The following is a 22,140-nucleotide window of genomic DNA, read 5'->3' as shown; positions in this document are numbered from 1 at the left end:
TTGATCTCACAAAATATTCAAAGATGTTTTCATGAACATACAAGAAATGGACCTACTCAACTCTTATGTTGTGATGTAGTGACAGTAGGGGATTATCAGCCAGTAAATCAAGTATCATTGGATGACATTGGATGATCTTAATCTGGAATTAGGGGTCTTTGTAGTAACCGAAGTCTGTAAAAAAAGGCATAGAATGTGTTTTAAGAGAACATTTTGAATGTATAGTTCCCCCAACCCTAGGACATTTGGTGTGCTTGTGATTATGTCTACAAATGCCTTATTTTATCTCTTGAGCAAAATTACATTCTGGCATTGTGATGTCGCGGTGGGACTGAAAAATAGTTAACAGACATGTACAAGTTTTATTCTGGAAACATAAAAAAGTTTCATTTAAATAGACTGTGATGAAGCCATTCATTCACAAAAGAAAAATGCATTGGCTGCTATTTATTGCTTTATTTATTGCACATGAATTAGGAGAGCGGGATGTTCACTGCTCTTTGCAAAAAGTCACAGATGAAGCTAGAAGAAATTACATTTTGAATGACACACTATTTATCACCAATCTCAATTATTTTGCCATGAGGTGAAATCTTGTAGTCTTTTTATCTTGCATAATATACAACATACATACATACATTTCTGCACCTAGGATCATTGGCTGGATAATGGACTTGATATGCCCAATATGAAAAAATGATTTATCTCAAACACTTCTCGGTAATTACTAGGGGAGTTTGTGACTTTTATACTCTAATTCAAATCTGTGATAGCAACCCCTTTGCCATTTTACTCAATTAAGTGGAAGCCCCCTAAGAAGTTTGAGTTGTAGTTTTTTTAAATAAGGCATATGCTTTGCAATCTCTTAATTTCATTCATCAGTAATCTGCACTCTGTGTAGAGGAAGAAATGCTCTTCACCCTGAAATTGTTCTTACATCACCATCACTACAGTACATGGGGCCTCAATGCACTAGGTAACACTCTGCAACCCAGTCAACACACTCATGTGGAGAAATGTACAACAAAACTAAAACACAGGTCAAGGTTAAATGACAAAAGCACCATAGTGATTCTCTTAGAAATTGGCAAATTTGACATAGGACTCTTTCAAAGGCATGTTTTAGAGAAATACCTCAGAGGATTGTCACAAATACAAAAAGTGCATCAATATATAAATTTTCATTGAAAATGTTCTTATTTACAAAATACAATTAATACTTAGTGCCATCACACAATCGGATTGCATTACCAATATGCACAATCTAAATCCATTCAATAGAATTCCTTCACTTTCAAGTTTCAATGAAGTGTGCATGTGTGGGGAGGGGACACCCATCGGCTCTTTGGCTCAATAAACCACACTATCAACATCTCACTAAGGCAACACCATTACAATTGCATTGTTTTTGCATTTAGCAACAACAAAAAATGTTAGGTCTCAAAACATCATCCTATATTTACCTTTTATGGCACTTAACACATTCTTTGTACAGGCCTATTCTAAGTGAAAATTACATGGATGCATGGAGGAAACAAAGATGGTGCTTGTGTGTGTCTTGTGTAACCTTCTAGTGCCACCTAGTGGGAGTTCCACTCCACATTAAAGCAAGGGAGCATACCTTAACTATACTCCCTCATCTTTTCTGTCATGGAACACATCTATAGATGTGTCATACACTCAATAAAATATTAAATAAATGGAAGTTAGTCAACTTTGCCATTGACAGTGACTAGGTCAGAGAGAGTAGTAAGGTGACCTAAGACCTGCCATTTCCATCCTGAGTGGAGGACCGACGTGAGTGTTGCTGAGAGCGCGGTGGGTTTATATACACACAGCTTAATGTATATCGATTGAATTCCAGAGACAATCAATCAGAGCCAGGCACGTGAATGAGGGGCAGGGCTGAACAGACAGCTGCCACAGCTGACCCTTTCTCAATGGATGTGCAGGATGTCACTCTCCTTCAGGCCGAAGCGGGTCTTATACTTGTCAAAGAGGCTCGTGAGGGAATTGATGTACATGGCATGGTACAGATCCACCATATCCCGAGGAGGCTGCTCAATCTTTGGCACTGTGATCGGTTCACCCACTAAGAGAAATAAACATGTAAAAATCTATATCCCCAAAATCAACTTTAAAAAACATTTAACATATTGGAAATACGTAGTTTGATGAGCTGTAGTGTTAAACATTAATACGGCCTTGATGCAGGGAAGAGTAAATATTGACTGGGTGGATGGTTCTGTTAACACAGAGGAACTAGAGTAGCTTAACTGCTTGAAATTATAATTACAGACCATCCTAAGACTGAATCCCTAACAGAAACTAAGTCAACAAGCACTAAATACCTGTAAGAGATGGGATTGAAAAGGGAGGGTAAACAACTGGAAACCTAAGTTTACCAGTAAACTACCAGAATTTTGGTATCTTTCAAGGATTTTATGTTAATCTATTACAAGACATCTAGAGGCTCTTTTGGGTACTTCCGATTATCACAGGCTTCTGTAATCATCTCTGGCCTTCTGTGTGGACTAATTACATGTCAAATATATGAAATAATGAAGTAAGATGATAGAAAAATAGAATGACAAAGCTGTAAAACATTATCCTAAATATAAACCATCAACTAAGAGAACACCATTGTTTTTAATATGAGGATTATATCATGAAATATCCTATATATATCTTTTACACACTTTTTTACTATGTCAACATGCATTTGTTAATGTTTCGGTGTCAAACTGGTGTCAGTTGTGAATATAGTCAATAGTTGGAAGAGTTTCTGAATTAATTAAAAATAATGTTGATTAAATGCTTTTTTCATGAATGCGGCTATTGAACCATATGGTCTATCTATTAGAAACTCATGGACAATATGGAGACAGATGTAATATATTAATACTATAATATGAATACATTTTTCAAAAGTTATTCAAGTATAAATTACCAAAATTACGATAGATTCCGGTAAATGTGTTAAATTACCGGTGGCTTTGCAACCCTAGTGAGACAGTCAGTAGGGTCTTGGAGAGGGTTTTACTTACCGATGGTGGTGATGGGTTTGTTGTAAGGCACCATTCCCCAGGAGTCAGAGGAGAAGAAGCCACAGCCATGGAACAGACAGGGAGCAAAACCAATAATCTTCTGCAGTCGCTTTTGAGCCAGCCGCCACCAGGTTCTCTCCTCGAAGATCACCTGTTTGTACACATCGTTCTCCCCAAAGGAGTAGACTGGTACCAGGTCAGACCTGACAGAGAGAGGGGGTTTACAATAGTCTCCTGAAGTTACTCATAGGGCATAACAGATATCAGATCACTGAATGATGGGCTACTAAACCATGTGGTTTATGCCAGCTCACCTACACCAGTTTACCCAGACTTTGTTTTCAGTAGCTCAGTTGGTAAAGCATGGCGCTTGCAACACCAGGATAGTGGGTTCGATTCATGACTAAGTTGCTTGGGATAAAGCGTCTGATAAATGGCATACAATACACTTAACAAAAATATAAATGCAACATTTTAAAAGATTTTACTGAATTCAGTTCATATAAGGAAATCAGTCAATGGAAATAAATTCATTAGACCCTAATCTATGGATTTCACATGACTGGGAATAAAGATATGCATCTGTTGGTCACAGATACCTAAAAATCCCAAAAAACAGTCAGTATCTGGTGTGACCCCACCATTTATTTGCCTCATGCAGTGTGGCACATCTCCCTTGCATAGCGGAGGGTGAATGGCACGACAATGGGCCTCAAGATCTCGTCACGGTATCTCTGTGCATTCATATTACCATAGATAAAATGCAATTGGATTCAATGTCCATAGCTTATGCCTGCCCATACCATAACCCTAACGCCATGATGCACTCGGTTCACAACGTTGACATCAACAATCTGCTCGCCCACACGATGCCATACACGTGGTCTGCGGTTGTGAGGCAGTTGAATGTACTGCCATATTCTCTAAAATTATGTTAGAGGTGGTTTATGGGGGGGAAATGAACATTCAATTCTCTGGCAACAGCTCTGTTGGACATTCCTGCAGTCAGTATGCCAATTGCACACGCCCTCAAAACTTGAGACATCTGTGGTATCGTGTTGTCTGATAAAACGGAACTTTAAAAAATAATTTAACTAGGCAAGTCAGTTAAGAACAAATTATTATTTTACAATGACGGCCTACCCCGGCCAAACTCTCCTCTAACCCGGACGACGCTGGGTCAATTGTGCCCGCCCTATGGGAGTGGATTTTTATTGTCCCCAGCACAAGGTGCACCTGTGTATTGATCATGCTGTTTAATCAGCTTATTGATATGCCACACCTGTCAGGTGGATGGATTATCTTGGCAGAGGATAAATGCTCACTAACAGGGATGTAAACAAATTTGTCCAACAAATTTGTGAGAAATAAGTTCATTGTGTGTATGGAACATTTCTGGGATCTTTTATTTCAGCTCATGAAACATGGGACCAAAATTTTACATGCGTTTATATATTTTTGTTCAGTGTATATTATATGTTCTGAGTCACAAGCTGATGGAGCCTGTCCTTTGGCCTTGACCCAGTGTCTGTGTACAGTACTGCATGTCAGGAGGAGCTCTGAGCACTTGAGGACCAATTACCACACATGAAAGTATGTTTTATGTGCCAATCAAACCTATTGTTGAGCCAACTCTCTCTATTCCATCAAATTGGTCATAACGACACCAGTGTCTGTGCTGGCCCAGTAAGGTCTCACATCAAAACATGTAGTCTGATCAGTTGATGCGTGTAACTGAGAGGTGTGTGTGTGTGACCGGAAGGTGCGCCTGTCAGCATGGTGTATGTGTGGCCGGGAAGTTTGTGCTCTAAACTCACCCTTGCTGGAGGGCCAACCTCACAAAGCCCTTGCGGTTATTCAGGGTGACAGAATTCTTTCCTGGAGCACAGTTCAAAGATTCAGCTGCTCCCCCGACAACAATGACCACTGCATTGCCAGTTCCATTCTGAGAGAGTAGGTAGTCAATGGAGTTACGGTTCACTGGGCAGATACCTGACACATGGAAGAGGATGGGGTTAGGCTCAGTTATCACACATGGGGCCCAAAGACCAAACAAGTCAGTGTGTTTGCAGTGGAGAACACATTTGAAGAGAAATCAATACTGTTTGAGCACAAAAACATTCTTAGTGGATGTTGAGCAAAAGAAACCTTTGAAATGAAGATAAATAAGCTAACAGCGCAGGTTGACTGAAGCAGCTCTTTACAATAGTGACATCAGCAAATACAGTTTGGCAGGCACAGGGGCTGTTTAGTCTACATTGGGCAATAGGACAAAGCTCAGAGTTCTACCAGATTAGAGTCGGTAGATACAGGGCTGGTATCAGCAGTTTACTGAGTACAGAGGGACAAAACTCAAAGAAACCATCTCACCTCCAGACATGAGATAGTCTCTAAAGACTGGCATCCGGAAGTTTCCAGCCAGGGTGGCCAGGGAAGGCTTGATGCCCGGGAACTTCTTAGAGAAGCCGGTGGCCTCTGTTCCGAAGTTACAGAAGGCTCCAAAAGAGAAGATCCCATGGGGGTGGTAGCCAAAGATGTAGTTTCGGCTTGGCAGCAGGTTGTGTGTCTTGATGAGCTGGTAAACAGGATGACAAAGAGACATGGTGGTTACTATCACACTAAGCTAAATATAACTACAGAGTGTTTGTTAAGCAATTTAACAGGTCAGAGAATCTGCACAAAATTAAGCCAATTCAGTTGTGCAGTTATGATAACATTAAGTTATTTTTATTACTTGTCTCAAGAAGTTAAAGGACATTTACCTGTGCATTGTACTATATGGCTTAGCATATTTCCCTGAAATTGGGACAGCTTATCAGTTTAGCCCTGATATGACATATTTGCGCTCAAGTAATAAAATAATTACAGGCAACAAACAGTGTTCTGTGTCTGGGATGTTAATCTGCACGTTTCCCCTATTGTGAACAGCAGTCCCATTACAGAGCTTCAATATTCTTAAAAGTTGTTTCGAGTATGAGAAGGAGAGCGTAGGCTCCATAACGGTGGGAGACGAATTGTGTCTTCAGTGAAGCGGGTGCCCCAATGCCACGCTTATGGAAGAAATTGAAAGGGCACAGAGGATATACACACAGATCCAAAGAGATGTGTACACAGGACTCTAATCAAACAAGGCCCATTGCATAACCACATTATCAGATTATCTAAGACCATCTGTAAGGTTTCCACAGCGATAGCCTGGTAGATGTAAAGAGATTACCATTTGGTGATATGAAAACAGGTGGCGTTTACAACATGCGTACAGTAAGTAGAAGAAATGGAAGAAAGGAGACCTTGCTGACCCTCAAGATGTAATAGTCACTGTCCCTGAATGTACTGACACACTCACGCTGCTCCCAGCCAGGCATGTCTACCAACTGTTCAACTCCATTGCAACCCTTCATCTGAAACAGGATGCTGCCAGGTGAATTACGTAATGCGTATAGATCTCTGCGAATACCTGGCATACAGCACATCCTTGGGTCAGAAAACCACAACCTTAACTCCACAACCAGCAATAAACAATCTTTGGTACCAACTCAAGGAATTACTGTACTGTAAATCAAATCAAAGTTTATGGTTGAGTTATTGCAGGTGCAACAAAATGCTTGTGTTTCTAGAGTGTGCAAAGCTGTCAAGGCAAAGGGTGGCTACTTTGAAGAATCTAAAATATATATATTTATATATATATATTTTTTTTAAACGTGTTTGGTTGCTACATGATTCCATGTGTTCATTCATAGTTTATGTCTTCATTATTATTCTACAATGTAGAACATAGTAAAATAAAGAAAAACCCTTGAATGAGTAGGTGTCCAAACTTTTGACTGGTACATGAGCCATGACTAGAATACAGTATATACACATGAAGAGAGTATACATTAGTGACAAGTATTCAATGACTATATACATAGGGCAGCAGTCTCTAAAGTGCAAAGTAGAGTACCGGGTGGTAGCCGGCTCGAACAGTGATTAAGGTTCAGGGCAGGGTACTGGGCATAGGCCGACTAGTGGTGACTGTTTAACAGTCTAATGGCCTGCAGATAGAAGCTTTTGCTCAGTCTCTTGGTCTCAGCTTTGATGCAACTGTACTGTCTTCTCCCTGTAGATGGTGAACAGGCTGTGGGGGCCCGTCGATGTGGATAGGGGCGTGCTCATAAGGGCGTGCTCTCTCTGCTGTCTCCTGTAGTCCACGATCAGCTCCTCAGCTTTGTTGATGTTGAGGAAGAAGTTATTTTCCTGGCACCACTCCGACAGGGCTCTCACCTCCTCCCTGTAGGCTGTCTCATCATTGTTGGTAATCAGGCCTACCACTGTTGTGTCATCAGCAAACTTGATGATTGAGTTGGAGACGTGTGGCCACGCAGTCATGGGTGAACAGGGATTACAGGAGGGGGCTGAACACACGTTCCCAAGCAAGAAGTTGTTACGTTCCCAAGCAAGAAAAACATCACTCAAACGAAACAGGGAACTAACAGAGTCACTGACAACAACCAAAACAGGTGGGGTTTTAGGAGGGGTTCTAAAAAGGCACTCATGGGGGTGTCCACTGAAAGTTGCATAGCAACAACAACTGGGACCTAAGACACCCATCAAGATCATCCACTAAGAGGCAAACAAAATAAAAACCCATACCAAACTGGAAGACAGGAAGTAAACCATAAAGGTAGAGCAAAATGAAAACAGGGAAATCAGACAAAATAATGTTTTTCTATAAATCAAATCAGGAGCACCAACTAAAGGCGTTGACCCTCCACATCACTAAAGACAACTGGAGCCAGTCACTCTTAAAAAAATAGCACCTGGGCCAGCACAGCTGAAACACCTTCCTACTAACGAGATGGACAAGCCAGCATAGGTGTAACACATTCTGACTAATGAGGTAACACCAATCGGTGCGCCCTACGTGCTAACAAGCTATACGTGCTCAAGTCCAACCTCAAAACATAAATGGAAAAACCAAAGCCTTTAACTGAATTTAAAGAAACTGTCGGAGTTCAACGTATGGATCACGAGCAGGGTCAAAGTTCAAGAGACAATACACACACTCTTGATTTCCCCTGGCTGTTAGTCATCATCAGGACTCAATTATTAATAGTTAAGATAACCTTTCACCTTGATTCTTAACAGGTAACACTAACAGTATCAAAGCTCTGGTTTTACTAAGAGCCTTTGACTATACTTTCTATTTATAAGTGAAAAGGGTTGTATGGTAAAAAATGATTGTCAGGTTAATGTTTAAAAAATGCTCCATTTTAAAAACAGTCATGCTCATTCACCATTAAATCAATCAGCTGAACGGATTGAACTGAAGGAGGATCATAGCGGATGTAATGTGAATGCCGTTGGTTCAATGATATTACTGAGAAACGTAAAGGCATAAAAACAACTCAGTTGATTCAATCCTTGGTCAGGAGGGCAGCGAGAGAAAACACAAGAGGAACTTGCCAAAAAATATGAATGGTAAAAATATCTTGCTCTGTCAGGATACCAAGAGACCAAGAGGTTAGCATAGGTTTAGCATGAGTTTACATATTATATTGGAAAGGGGGATACCTAGTCAGTTGTACAACTGAATACCTTTAACTGAAATGTGTCTTCTGCATTTAACCCAACCTCTCTGAATCAGAGAGGTGTGGGGGGCTGCCTTAAAAACCTCTTATGGATTGGACTCTTTTTTTAAATTTTCGTCTAAAATGACATACCCAAATCTATCTGCCTGTAGCTCAGGACCTGAAGCAAGTATATGCATATTCTTGATACCATTTGAAAGGAAACACTTTGAAGTTTGTGGAAATGTTAAATTAATGTAGGAGAATATAACACATTAGATCTGGTAAAAGATCATATAAAGGGAAAAAAACATGCGTTTTTTTTTGTTGTAACATCTTTTAAATGTAAGAGAATGGCCATAATGTTTTATTACAGCCCAGGCACAATTTAGATTTGGCCACTAGATGGCAGCAGTGTATGTGCAAAGTTTTAGACTGATCTAATGAACCATTGCATTTCTGTTCAAAAATGTTGTATCAAGACTGCCCAAATGTGCATAATTGTTTTATTAATACATTTCCAAGTTCATAACTGTGCACTCTACTCAAACAATAGAACGGTATTCTTTCACTGTAATAGCTACGGTAAACTGGACAATGCAGTTAGATTAACAAGAATTTAAGCTTTCTGCCAATATTATATATGTCTATGTCCTGGGAAATGTTCTTGTTACTTACAACCTCATGCTAATCACATTAGCCTACGTTAGTTCAACCGTCCCGCAGGGGACCCACCAATCCTGTAGAGGTTTTAACCACATCTTTGGCGCCCGGGGAACAGTGGGTTAACTGCCTTGCTCAGGGGTAGAACGGCAGATTTTTACCTTGTCAGCTCGGGGATTCGATCCAGCAACCTTTCAGTGACTGGCCCAACGCTCTTACCACTAGGCTACCTGCCGCCCCTATTTGGGATCTAAAAGAGACGATATGGAATATGTTAAATACCAATAATTATTGTCACCATTGGGGGGTATCATGATTCTCATGAAATCAGTTTTAATAATGGCAATAGCAAATTGAGTTAGAAAACCATGGTGCTTCTGCAACAATCATCATTCTGCCTAGTTTATGGCACAGTGTCTTATTTTAAATACATTTTCCGTCAGAATTTTATACATTTTCACCCCAATTCTTATTACCGAAATGAATCCGGATTTCTCAGGTCATTGTATAAACATTTTATAGAAAAACCTAACTCATTTGAATAAAACAAAATGTTGATGTAGTTATACTAGTTGAAGTTTCCATTAAACTATAATATTTAATACCTAAAAACACAATGTCTGTGGACATTTCTCATTACGTAACACTATTTCGAGTTTAATTATTTAAATGTTTTATTCACCCATGATACATAATCTAGAGGAGTAGTCCTTAGATGAGCACAAGTTCATTTAATGTATTCACTTATATGCCTTCAGAATGAGGATCTTATTCTCAAACATCCCCTTTAAGACACTTGACCTTCTCATTACCGAAATGACTAAAAAGGTCAAATTGGGAAAAACTAATTAAATCAGTGGCGGCTGGTGGGAGGAGCTATAGGAGGACGGGCTCATTGTAATGGCTGGAATGGAATCAAACATATGAAAACCAAGTTTGACTCCATTCCAATTACTCCATTCCAGCCATTACAATGAGCCCGTCCTCCTATAGCTCCTCCCACCAGCCTTGACTGCATTACATGTAACACGTTACAATATTACTTTGCGTGGAAAGTAACGCGTTTACTTTTCATTACTTTCATATAAAAAAATCTCAACTGTCGGAGGGAGCGAGTCGCGCACTCTCTACCAAAGATAGGCTACTAATATGTAATCTAACTAATTCAATAATTAATTCAATATTTCAACCGGATCGGAAAGACCTTGGTCACAAGCTCATCTTTTATTTCCTAATGTAAGGCTGATGTATTCATTGATGTATTTATGTCTGAATTTTGGAGCAGGCCTACATTTGCGCAAAAGACTATTCGAGAGTCCACCGGGGCCGTGCCCCTCCACGACACAAGACAACATTTATGTGAAATGTAGGGATGTACAAGAACTGTTGTTTGAATCCCTTAACGAGACAAGAAAATATCGACCTACATTTCTGTAATGTCAACCATCGAAATCAATATTTCCATTTCTCCTCCTTTGGCTTGAGAGCACATGTCCAAATTGATCATCCACAACACAGCAGCCATATGTGCCAGGGCACTGATCATGCAATTGAATGCTGTCTCTATACAATGCGTTATGATAATGTATACTCTATATGAATAGGCATACAAATTAGGATTCGACAAAGCTTTTTGATGCAAATATAACTTTTCTATTGTCTGAAATGATAGCATTATCACATTGGACAGGTTAGTACTGCTCGCTCGCTGGAGGAAGGCAGCCTGTAAAACAATAAAACTGTTGGTAATTTCGTCATACACATTTCTAATGTTTAAAATAAAAATTTAATATTAGGATATTATACCTATCCAAATCACACCATGTGGCGGAGAGTGATACAGCGCCCATCCCTGTTGTGGATGTTTGTGTATTTTAAGTATTGTAAAAAAAAAAGTACTTTAAAAAATGTTAAATCACAAATTGGATGGGGCGCATAAATCGCATTTCTATAGCTGCATGCATGGATAATTTGGATCGGGGAAATTATTTTCTGAGGGTCTGATAGCTGTCAGAAGTTCCCTGGGAAAGTTAGACGAATTAAAAATATGAATAGAAAATCCCTTTAACCTATACAGTACGTGTCATCCTATGAAATGTACATTATGTTGCACAGCCTAATATAAGCTCAACCTCTGTACAGATGTCCTTTCTTTTCATTCAAAATATTTATCTCCAGCCGCTAGTGCTGATGGCACAGAAATGAATATCTAGAGGGCACACATTCCACTAGATGGTGAAGCCCTCTATGGGCTTTACTATCACAGAAGCGATCAATGGCAAAGATCAGAGGTGTTCTCCGTAAACGTGCTACCCCCAACACTGGTCCAAATACACTAATATTACCTGTAATTACCTTGGAGAAATTACTTTTTTTTTAAATGTCACTTTATGCTTAAGTCCACTTTTGAAAATACATGCACGTAATTACAGTACTTTTGCTAAAATAAGGGGTAATTTAGTCAATTGCATTAAGATCAAGGATTTGTATTATGCAAATCATCTGGGATTAACAAATGACACAGTTTGATGATGTGTTAGGTTACTAAATCTCAGTACAGTTTTTCAATTGCAAAACTCATTACAGAAAAATGCATTATCTTCCAAACCTGGTTATCATTACCGTAATGCACTAATATTTAGGAAATATTAGGAAAAATACAATTTAGACTTGAATAATTTTGGCTTAATCTGATCGTGTGCCTTTTGTTCTTAATACAAATATGCGTACATAAAAACATGTATATCCAAGTAATTATGACAAAAAAATAGATTCTGAAAAGGTTTTTTTATAATAAAATTGTAAATATATTTGTTTTCCGTGTTGTTTAACTCAAGCCTTTTCATCAGGTGAGCAATGTCAAAACATATTAGCAATGTATTTGTTTAGTACTTTTTTGGATTTCGAAAGCTGTTGTGGTAATGAGAATTTGTGTGTTGGTAGTTGTGGAAATTGTGGTAAAATGCATAATATCTCATCAATAAACATAACAATAATTATGAAATAGATAAATACAGATTCTAATCCAAGAGGAATTCTGGTGGAAAATGTTTATTTTGTACCCCTTTTTTTTGTCAAGTGCCAGTTTCGTGAGAATCCCATTTTATTTCCACGTGAACAAACTAATAGTCAAATCACCTGCATTTCTCATTGCTTAACCTTAACTTCTTCCACTGTGATTTCTGTCAAGGCTGATGTCCTATAAAGCAGCGTATGCCCATCCTCTCTCTCCTCAGTGTCTCCCAACAATCTCCAAGTGCAGAGGAGCGAAATAATACAAATGAAAAACAAACTAATCAAAGAGCTTTCTCCTATCATGTGGGGCAAAGTCTATCCTTCCAACCAAAGTAAACTCCTTTAAAGCATTATCACAAGGGACAAGGAACAGCATGGAACCTCCAGCTGATACTGGATACAGTCACAGATAACACCATCTTCATGCCTGTGCTAATAGGATACTGTTACTGGGATACACCATAATCAATAACAATATTGATGATCTTTAACTTTGTATCTGACCAGAAAAAGCTAATTGTATCATCTGTACAGGCAGTGCTGCTGAATACAATATATACAGTGGGGCAAAAAAGTATTTAGTCAGCCACCAATTGTGCAAGTTCTCCCACTTAAAAAGATGAGAGAGGCCTGTAATTTTCATCATAGGTACACTTCAACTATGACAGACAAAATTAGAAAAAAAAATCCAGAAAATCACATTGTAGGATTTTTAATGAATTTATTTGCAAATTATGGTGGAAAATAAGTATTTGGTCAATAACAAAAGTTTATCTCAATACTTTGTTATATACCCTTTCTTGGCAATGACAGAGGTCAAACGTTTTCTGTAAAGTCTTCACAAGGTTTTCACACACTGTTGCTGGTATTTTGGCCCATTCCTCCATGCAGATCTCCTCTAGAGCAGTGATGTTTTGGGGCTGTTGCTGGGCAACACGGACTTTCAACTCCCTCCAAAGATTTTCTATGGGGTTGAGATCTGGAGACTGGCTAGGCCACTCCAGGACCTTGAAATGCTTCTTACGAAACCACTCCTTCGTTGCCCGGGCGGTGTGTTTGGGATCATTGTCATGCTGAAAGACCCAGCCACGTTTCATCTTCAATGCCCTTGCTGAATCTCACGATACATGGCCCCATTCATTCTGTCCTTTACACGGATCAGTCGTCCTGGTCCCTTTGCAGAAAAACAGCCCCAAAGCATGATGTTTCCACCCCCATGCTTCACAGTAGGTATGGTGTTCTTTGGATGCAACTCAGCATTCTTTGTCCTCCAAACACGACGAGTTGAGTTTTTACCAAAAAGTTCTATTTTGGTTTCATCTGACCATATGACATTCTCCCAATCTTCTTCTGGATCATCCAAAGGCTCTCTAGCAAACTTCAGACGGGCCTGGACATGTACTGGCTTAAGCAGGGGGATACGTCTGGCACTGCAGGATTTGAGTCCCTGGCGGCGTAGTGTGTTACTGATGGTAGGCTTTGTTACTTTGGTCCCAGCTCTCTGCAGGTCATTCACTAGGTCCCCCCGTGTGGTTCGGGGATTTTTGCTCACCGTTCTTGTGATCATTTTGACCTCACGGGGTGAGATCTTGCGTGGAGCCCTAGATCGAGGGAGATTATCAGTGTTCTTGTATGTCTTCCATTTCCTAATAATTGCTCCCACAGTTGATTTCTTCAAACCAAGCTGCTTACCTATTGCAGATTCAGTCTTCCCAGCCTGGTGCAGGTCTACAATTTTGTTTCTGGTGTCCTTTGACAGCTCTTTGGTCTTGGCCATAGTGGAGTTTGGAGTGTGACTGTTTGAGGTTGTGGATAGGTGTCTTTTATACTGATAACAAGTTCAAACAGGTGCCATTAATACAGGTAACGAGTGGAGGACAGAGGAGCCTCTTAAAGAAGAAGTTACAGGTCTGTGAGAGCCAGAAATCTTGCTTGTTTGTAGGTGACCAAATACTTATTTTCCACCATAATTTGCAAATAAATTCATTAAAAATCCTACAATGTGATTTTCTGGATTTTCTTTTCTCATTTTGTCTGTCATAGTTGAAGTGTACCTATGATGAAAATTACAGGCCTCTCTCATCTTTTTAAGTGGGAGAACTTGCACAATTGGTGGCTGACTAAATACTTTTTTGCCCCACTGTACATGTATTCTATCACACATTTCCAGGTTGATAGCAATCTTAATTTTCTGGCTTCACACCCCAACACGCAGAGAGACCCTTTAAATGTTAAGCCTATTCCTTTCCACTCACCCTGATGGGGAAGTAGTCTCTGAAATAAGTCCACATGGTCCAGTTCCTCACCCAAGACGACCTCCTGCCACCTGATAAGGCAGAGGTAAAGATCTCCAGTCAGACTATAACCCACATCCTGAATAATGTAACACACATACTGAATCATTTACATCAACAGTACCTGGGTGACAATTACCCAATTTCCCAGCACAGCTCCCTATGGTCACAGACACAAAACACTGCGTCTGAAATGACACCCATTTCCCATTTAGGGCACTACATTTAATTACAATAGGGCAGCGATAGCCTTGAGGTTAAGCCAGTAACCAAAATGTTGCAAGTTCAAATCCCAGGGCTGCGGTACTTGCCTTGTTTGGGGGTGTTCCAGTCGAAGATGAGCCAGGCAGTGTACATGGCAGCGATCACCCAGAGGTCTGTGCAGAACATGTAGATTAAGAGCACAGTGCCAGCGGCACCTACGGGGTAGGAAATGATAGGGGAGAGAGCAGAGGAACAGGCATTCAGCACCTGTACTGTACCACACTTCATTAAAGGTCCAATGCAACTGTTTTTATCTCAATATCAAATCATTTCTGAGTAACATTTAAGTACCTTACTAGCTAGTTTTCCATCCAATTGGCAAAAGATAGTCGTGAATATTCTAAAATCTGCAAAAAGAAAATATGCGCATTTTCCTACCACCGGTGTTCCAAACTGACTTGTTGCAGATACAATTCAGTGGGTGATGACGTAGTGCACACAAAATTTACTTTTTCTCTTAAGTTTTCATGTACCAAATACAAATGTGATATTCAATGTGTTTCCATCGCATTTTCTACTCTATGGATAAGTTAGGTAGTTAATTAGGCCTAGAAAGGTCTTGGTACATGTTCTCTAGCCAACAGCTCACAGATAAAGTGCGGGAAGGCTCTGCGGGTAGGTTAGTCTACATGATGAGATTATTATGGATAAGAGCGAGAATATTTGTATTTGTCAAACGTCAGTCAAGCATCGACCATCATGTCACCAGAATAAGAATATTTATTGGAAAGGAGCATCAAGCTCATACCATGCACTTTCACCACCCTGTGAAGTTCATCATAACTTATTTCATCTGTAGCCGGATATGGCTAGAAGGGATGCAGCTTTTGTCAAATTAACATCAGATTTGATTTTTGTAGCAGGTTAGGATAACTTACGCACCTGGTTAGGATAATTAACGTAGCAGGTTAGAAGAATTTGGTTAAGGTTAGGAAAAGGGCTACGGTTGGCTAAAATGCACAAAACAAATCTAGTTTCAACGTTAATTTGACAAAAGCTGGAATACTTCTAGCTTTGACCTCTGTAGCCTAATAAACTAAATGGTTTCCCGAGTTGTGGTGGGAGGAGCCCACACCATGTCATCATGTGATTCCAAGATTACTTCGATATGATGGTTATTCCAAATAAAATAAAATTTGATTTGTCACATGCGCTGAATACAACAGTTGTAGACCTTACAGTGAAATGCTTACTTACAAGCCCTTAACCAACAATGCACTTTTAAGAAAAATAAGTATTAAGTCAAAAATAGAAAAGTAAATAATTAAAGAGCAGCAGTAAAATAACATTAGCGAGGCTATATACAGGGGGTACTGGTACAGTTTCAATGTGCAGGGGCACCGGTTAGTCGAGGTAATTGAGTTAATGTGTACATGTAGGTAGAGTTATTACGATGCATAGATAATAAACAGAGTAGCAACAGTGTAAAAAGGGGAGGGGGGGGGGGGGTTATGCAAATAGTCTGGGTAGCCATTTGATTAGATGTTCAGGAGTCTTATGGCTTTGGGGGTAGAAGCTGTTGATAAGAAGCATTTTGGACCTAGACTTGGCGCTCTGGTACCGCTTGCCGTGCGGTAGCACAGAGAACAGTCTATGACTAGAGTGGCTGGAGTCTTTGACCATTTTTAGGGCCTTCCTCTGACACCACCTGGTATAGAGGTCCTGGATGGCAGGAAGCTTGGCCCCAGTGATGTACTGGGCCGTACGCACTACCCTCTGTAGTGCCTTGCGGTTGGAAGCCGAGCAGTTGCCATACCAGGCAGTGATGCAACCAGTCAGGATGCTCTTGATGGTGCAGCTGTAGAACCTTTTGAGAATCTGAGGACCCATGCCAAATCTTTTCAGTCTCCTGAGGGGGAATAGGCTTGGTCGTGCCCTCTTCACGACTGTCTTAGTGTGTTTGGACCATGATAGTTTGTTGGTGATGTGGACACCAAGGAACTTGAAGCTCTCAACCTGTTCCACTGCAGCCCCGTCGATGAGAATGGGGGCGTGCTCGTTCCTCCTTTTCCTGTAGTCCACAATCATCTTGGGGCGGCAGGTAGCCTAGTGGTTAGAACGTTGGGCAAGTAACCAAAAGGTTGCTGGATCGAATCCCTGGGTTGACAAGGTAAAAATCTGTCGTTCTGCCTCTTCCCTGGTCGGCCGTCATTGTAAATAAGAATTTGTCCTTAACTGACTTGCCTAGTTGAACAAATAAAAAAAAACTCCTTTGTCTTGATCACGTTGAGGGAAAGGTTGTTATCCAGGGCACCACACAGCCAGGTCTCTGAACTCCTCCCTATAGGCTGTCTCATCGTTGTCGGTGATCAGGCATACCACTTTATTATATCAATATTTGCGCATAAAGGTGTTTCCACCATAATTTCTTGCAGAATTAATTTTACTGACACAAAAAGATCCCACCTTGTCTAGCATATTTTGTTTTGTCAACATTTGGAAAGTTTACTGACAAAGTTGCGGTTTCCACGAGGCCCGACATTACATTTAAGTGCCTTCAGAAAGTATTCATACCCCTTAACTTTTTCCACATTTTGTTGTGTTACAGCCTGAATTTGAAATGGATTACATTTAGATTTTTTGTCAGTGGCTTACACACAATACCCCATATTGTCAAAGTGGAATTATGTTTTTAGAAATGAATTACAAATGAAATGCTGAAATGTCTTCAGTCATGGCAGTTATGACAAGCCTAAATAAATTCAGAAGTAAAAAATGCTTAACAAGTCACATAATAAGTTGCATGGACACACTCTGTGTGCAATTATAGTGTTTACAATTATTTTTTTAGGACTACCTCATCTCTTTACCCCACACATACAATTATCTGTAAGGTCCCTCAGTCGAGCAATGAATTTCAAACACAGATTCAAAAACAAAGACCAGGGAGGTTTTCCAATGTCTCGCAAAGAAGGGAGGTAGATTGGTAGATTGGTAGAAATAAAAAAGCAGACATTGAATATCCCTTTGAGCAAGTTATTAATTACACTTTAGATGGTGTATCAATACACAGTCACTACAAAGATACAACTCAGTTGCCGGAGAGGAAGGAAACCGCTCAGGAATTTCACCATGAGGCCAATGGTGACTTTAAAACAGTGACAGACTTTAATGGCTGTGATAGGAGAAAACTGAGGATGGATTAACAATATTTTAGTTACTCCACAATACTAACCTAATTGACAGAGTGGAAAGAAGGAAGCCTGTACAGAATAAAAATATTCCAAAACATGCATCCTGTTTGCAACAAGGTAATACTGCAAAAAATGTGGCAAAGCAATTACCTTTTTGTCCTGAACACAAAGTGTTATTTGGGGCAAATCCATTGCAACACATTACTGAGTACCACTCTCCATATTTTCAATCATAGTGGTGGCTGCATCATGTTATGGATATGCTTGTAATCGTTAAGGACTGGGGAGTTTTTCAAGACAAAACATAAATGGAATGGAGCTAAGCACAGGCAAAATCCTAGAGTAAAACCTGGTTCAGTCTGCTTTCCACCAGACACTGGAAGATGAATTCACCTTTCAGCAGGACAATAACCTAAAACACAAGGCCAAATCTACACGAGTTGCTTACCAAGAAGACATTGAAGGTTCCTGAGAGACCGAGTTAGTTTTAACTTAAATCTACTTGAAAATCCATGGCAAGAATCTTATTTGACAGAGCTTGAAGAATTTTGAAAAAAATAATAGACAAATGTTGCACAATCCAGGTGTGAAAAGCTCTTAAGTCGTGTTCACATTGGCAGTTTGAAGTGACTCAAATCCTATTTATTTGCATAATTTATATTTATTTGTTATTATTCCTGTATTCTGAACAGCCAAAAAGCACATGGAATCGGATATTTCAAGCTACATTTCAAACCACCTTCGTAGGTGGTTTGAAGTCAGATACAAATCTGATTCTTGACCATGTGACTTGTCTGAACGGTCAAATCTGATTTATTTGCCCTCAAGTGGTTTTTAGACTGTTATTTGGCATATCTTGTTGCTTGCTAATTACCGTTGACAGTTTGACAAGAACATGTGGTAGCTAACTAGCTTGTTAATTGTTTACAAACAAATTAGTGAACGTGCTAGAAAGCTAGACAGCTACCTAGCTAGGACTCGTTTTGAAAGTTGGATCTTATCCTTTGAGGCTTTAAAAGTGTTCTTACCCTATGATTTTGAACAATCAAAGCAACTGGGAAACATCCATGGCAGGCTTGCTACATAACTTCTGAGTGATAGGAAGCATGAGCACAACCACCAATCTGTAACGCTCGTCTTCCTCCTCTTCTGAGGAGGAATAGTAGGAAGGATCGGAGGACCAATGCGCAGCGTGGTAAGTGTCCATATTTTAATAAAGAAAATAGAACACTGAAACAAAAACAACAAAGTGAACGAACGAAAACGTAACAGTCCCGTATAGTAAACACAGGAACACAGGAACAGGAACAATCACCCACAACCCACGAAGACAAAACAGGCTACCTAAATATGGCTCCCAATCAGAGACAACGACTAACACCTGCCTCTGATTGAGAACCATATCAGGCCAAACACATAGAAACAGACAAACTAGACATACAACATAGAATGCCCACTCATATCACACCCTGACCAAACAAAACATAGAAACATACAACGCTAACTATGGTCAGGGCGTGACACAATCAGCCTGCACCCCTGCAAACACTAGCATAGCTGTGTCAGCAAATGACTGCTGTCTGAACACACACAAATACATCTGATTTGGTCACATGTAACTTGCTGTTTGGACAGTTGGTAGTCCAAAACGGATTTGAAAAACAAAACTGATTTGAGCATTAAGGCCTGCAGTGTGAACAAGGCTTTAGAGACTTAGCCAGAAACACTCACAGCTGTAATCGCTGCCAAAGGTGCTTCTACAAAGTATTGACTCAGGGGTATGAATACTTATTGTATGTAAATTAGATATTTCTGTATTTCATTTTCAATGAATTTGCCAAAATTTCAAAAACATGTTTTCACTTTATCCTTATGGGGTATTGTGTGTAGATGGGTGAGCATTTTTATATTTAATACATTTTGAATTCAGGCTGTAACACAACAAACTGTGGAATAAATCAAAGGGCATGCCTACATTATGAAGGCACTGTATATGGCCCACCAGTGAAAAAGCTATTCTCAAATAACATTTCTAGTAGTAAAAAAGCGTGAGGGGGAGACAGCTTACGGGCTTGATCTCCTTGTAAGGTCACAGGTCACTATATCCTTCAGCCACTACTAGTTAGAGCCACACGGAGAGACAATCGCACACTCACCCATGGCGAGGAAGCTGATGACCCACTGCAGAACTGAGATGACCTGAAGGTGTTTCTCCATCTTGGATCGGAGTGCAGGCCAAGGAGCGGAGGGTAGGTCCTGCAGGGCAGAGAGGATGCTGCAGCCGGTGCCTTAAGGAGATTGACAGGGTCATAAATGAGTCATACTGTACAGTACATAAGAACCACATCAATGGATTAAGTCACAGACAATCTCGAGGGAGTCAGCAAGAAGACTAAAGAGATAAAATAATGAAACTGTCATCAACCTTTTCCCAGGCTTTCAGTCTGTCAACCACAGAAACACACATGAACAAGGGAAATTAGATTATAGACTTGAGACACTGAACAAAGGCTCATGCCTTACAAAGCTCTGTGTTGAAACAGACCACAAGCAATAAACACCACATGTCACGTCAAATTCCCCCCGACACTGCAGTCGCTATAGAGATAGAGCAGAGCCACAGTCCAGACAGCTACATGTAGAAGTGACCGTGACAGACCAGTCCACAGCATAAGAGAGAGCCACTGAGGGGACTGTGCTAAATCTACCCAAGCTCATGGTGCCTGATCAACAGATCCTCCCCATGCCACAGGACAACACAGCCACATAATCCCATTTTGAAAGACTAAATAACACTGTCATGCTGTAAAACAAACATTGGCCATTCTGCACTCTGGCCCACACTCTCACATTAAGTCAATGATGCTTTCAGTCAGGCCTACTGGGTAGGATCAGCCTCAGAGGGTCAGGGACATGATGTGAACTAGTAGTACTACACAGTGAATAAATCACTGACCTCACATCTGCCCACTATCGGGCAGCAGAAGAGCACAACGCTGTGGAACGTTGCAAATAGAAATAGATTATGTTGAACATTCTTGCCTCTCTGGCATGTAGAATAAGGGATCTTGTCAGGTCTATTCATGATATTTCTATCTTCAACGTTCATGTTTTCCTACTGAACTGGCCCTGGTGTACTATTTTCACTTCTCTGCCTTCACAGATCAGACCCGTAAACACACAAAAATATACAAGCAACATGTATGAAAACCATTGTGCCCAGATACACTCTTCATCACATTCTTCATCACACACTCACACATATAGTACACACACTTATCTGTTGACTATCTGTGTATTTCAGAACAAATGGCTCACATGACAATGACGTGTGGTAATTTCTAGACAAGAGCCTATCGTTACTTAATCCCTTAATCCCAAAAGGTTTCCCTACACACAGTGTATCAACAGAAAGCACATAGATGCAGCCTACATGACCATTTGATCACACAGAGTTGTCTAACAAACAAGGGGGTCAGTCACTATTTACAAAATGGAAGTTATGAAATACGAAATATGAAAACTATTGCTAACACGAAACTATAGCATCCACAACAAAGTTCTGATTATGTTTGGGCTGCCATAGTCCTCCGTCATTTCAGAACGTATTGCAAACTGCTTCTACAAAACGGATTAAACGTCAACACAATAGGATTTGGAGTATCATGAAGGGGATGCATTTCTAAAAGACGCTCGGGGGATATGATGTTTGAAGTCTGCATGCAAACAGTGCATTTTTCATTAGGGCGCATCTCTTACCTTTTAGGACACCGGGGTAGGCAGCAAGTATTGTCTTCATAACTGTGGCTCCGGGAATTAACAGATTACAATATTTGGAAATATTTACTACAATAAAGTTGATCAACTCTACAGTTCCTCTATCATGACTGCATTAAATTGAATAACTGAGCGGCATTTAACCCGTATGGGAGGAGCCCGTTCAAAGTCAGTACGTGAGAGAGGGTGGGAGGTGTATTGGGTCCAAACCGATGCGCTCCTGTAGAAGAATCGAAGAGGATGCAAATTGCGCTACTCGAAAAATTATTTTTCTCACGTCAGCCTGCGGGGGTCTGAAAGCACTCTCAACCACGTATTTATCAAGTACTGCAGTGACGTGATGTCGGCGTCGATCAACGGTCGTGTTTTGACCATTTCCATCTTATCTGACAGCCTG

General features: G+C 40.2%; 1 protein-coding gene across 5 annotated transcripts; it reads right to left on the bottom strand.

Annotated features, from left to right (window-relative positions):
* Positions 1 to 417: 417 nt before the first annotated feature.
* LOC120057077 (diacylglycerol O-acyltransferase 2-like) lies at positions 418 to 22,028 on the bottom strand. Of its 5 annotated transcripts, none has more exons than XM_039005470.1 (8): positions 21,726 to 22,028; positions 20,123 to 20,254; positions 14,880 to 14,987; positions 14,530 to 14,600; positions 5,418 to 5,622; positions 4,865 to 5,039; positions 3,048 to 3,250; positions 418 to 2,092 (listed from the first exon to the last, which is right to left on the bottom strand). In XM_039005470.1, exons 1-8 carry the CDS (start codon positions 21,763 to 21,765, stop codon positions 1,938 to 1,940), a joined length of 1,089 nt encoding a protein of 362 aa, XP_038861398.1. In that variant the 5' UTR covers positions 21,766 to 22,028; the 3' UTR covers positions 418 to 1,937. The 5 variants fall into 5 exon arrangements, with proteins under 5 accessions (XP_038861398.1, XP_038861399.1, XP_038861396.1 ...); XM_039005471.1 differs by lacking the exon at positions 21,726 to 22,028 and adding an exon at positions 20,675 to 20,699; XM_039005468.1 differs by lacking the exon at positions 21,726 to 22,028 and adding an exon at positions 20,490 to 20,647.
* Between the last annotated feature and the right edge of the window lie 112 nt (positions 22,029 to 22,140).

Source organism: Salvelinus namaycush, chromosome 12, assembly GCF_016432855.1.
Source record: "Salvelinus namaycush isolate Seneca chromosome 12, SaNama_1.0, whole genome shotgun sequence".
NCBI lineage: Eukaryota > Metazoa > Chordata > Actinopteri > Salmoniformes > Salmonidae > Salvelinus > Salvelinus namaycush.
The sequence above is the reverse complement of the archived record's forward strand: the minus strand, read 5'-3'. Positions and strand labels throughout refer to the sequence as shown.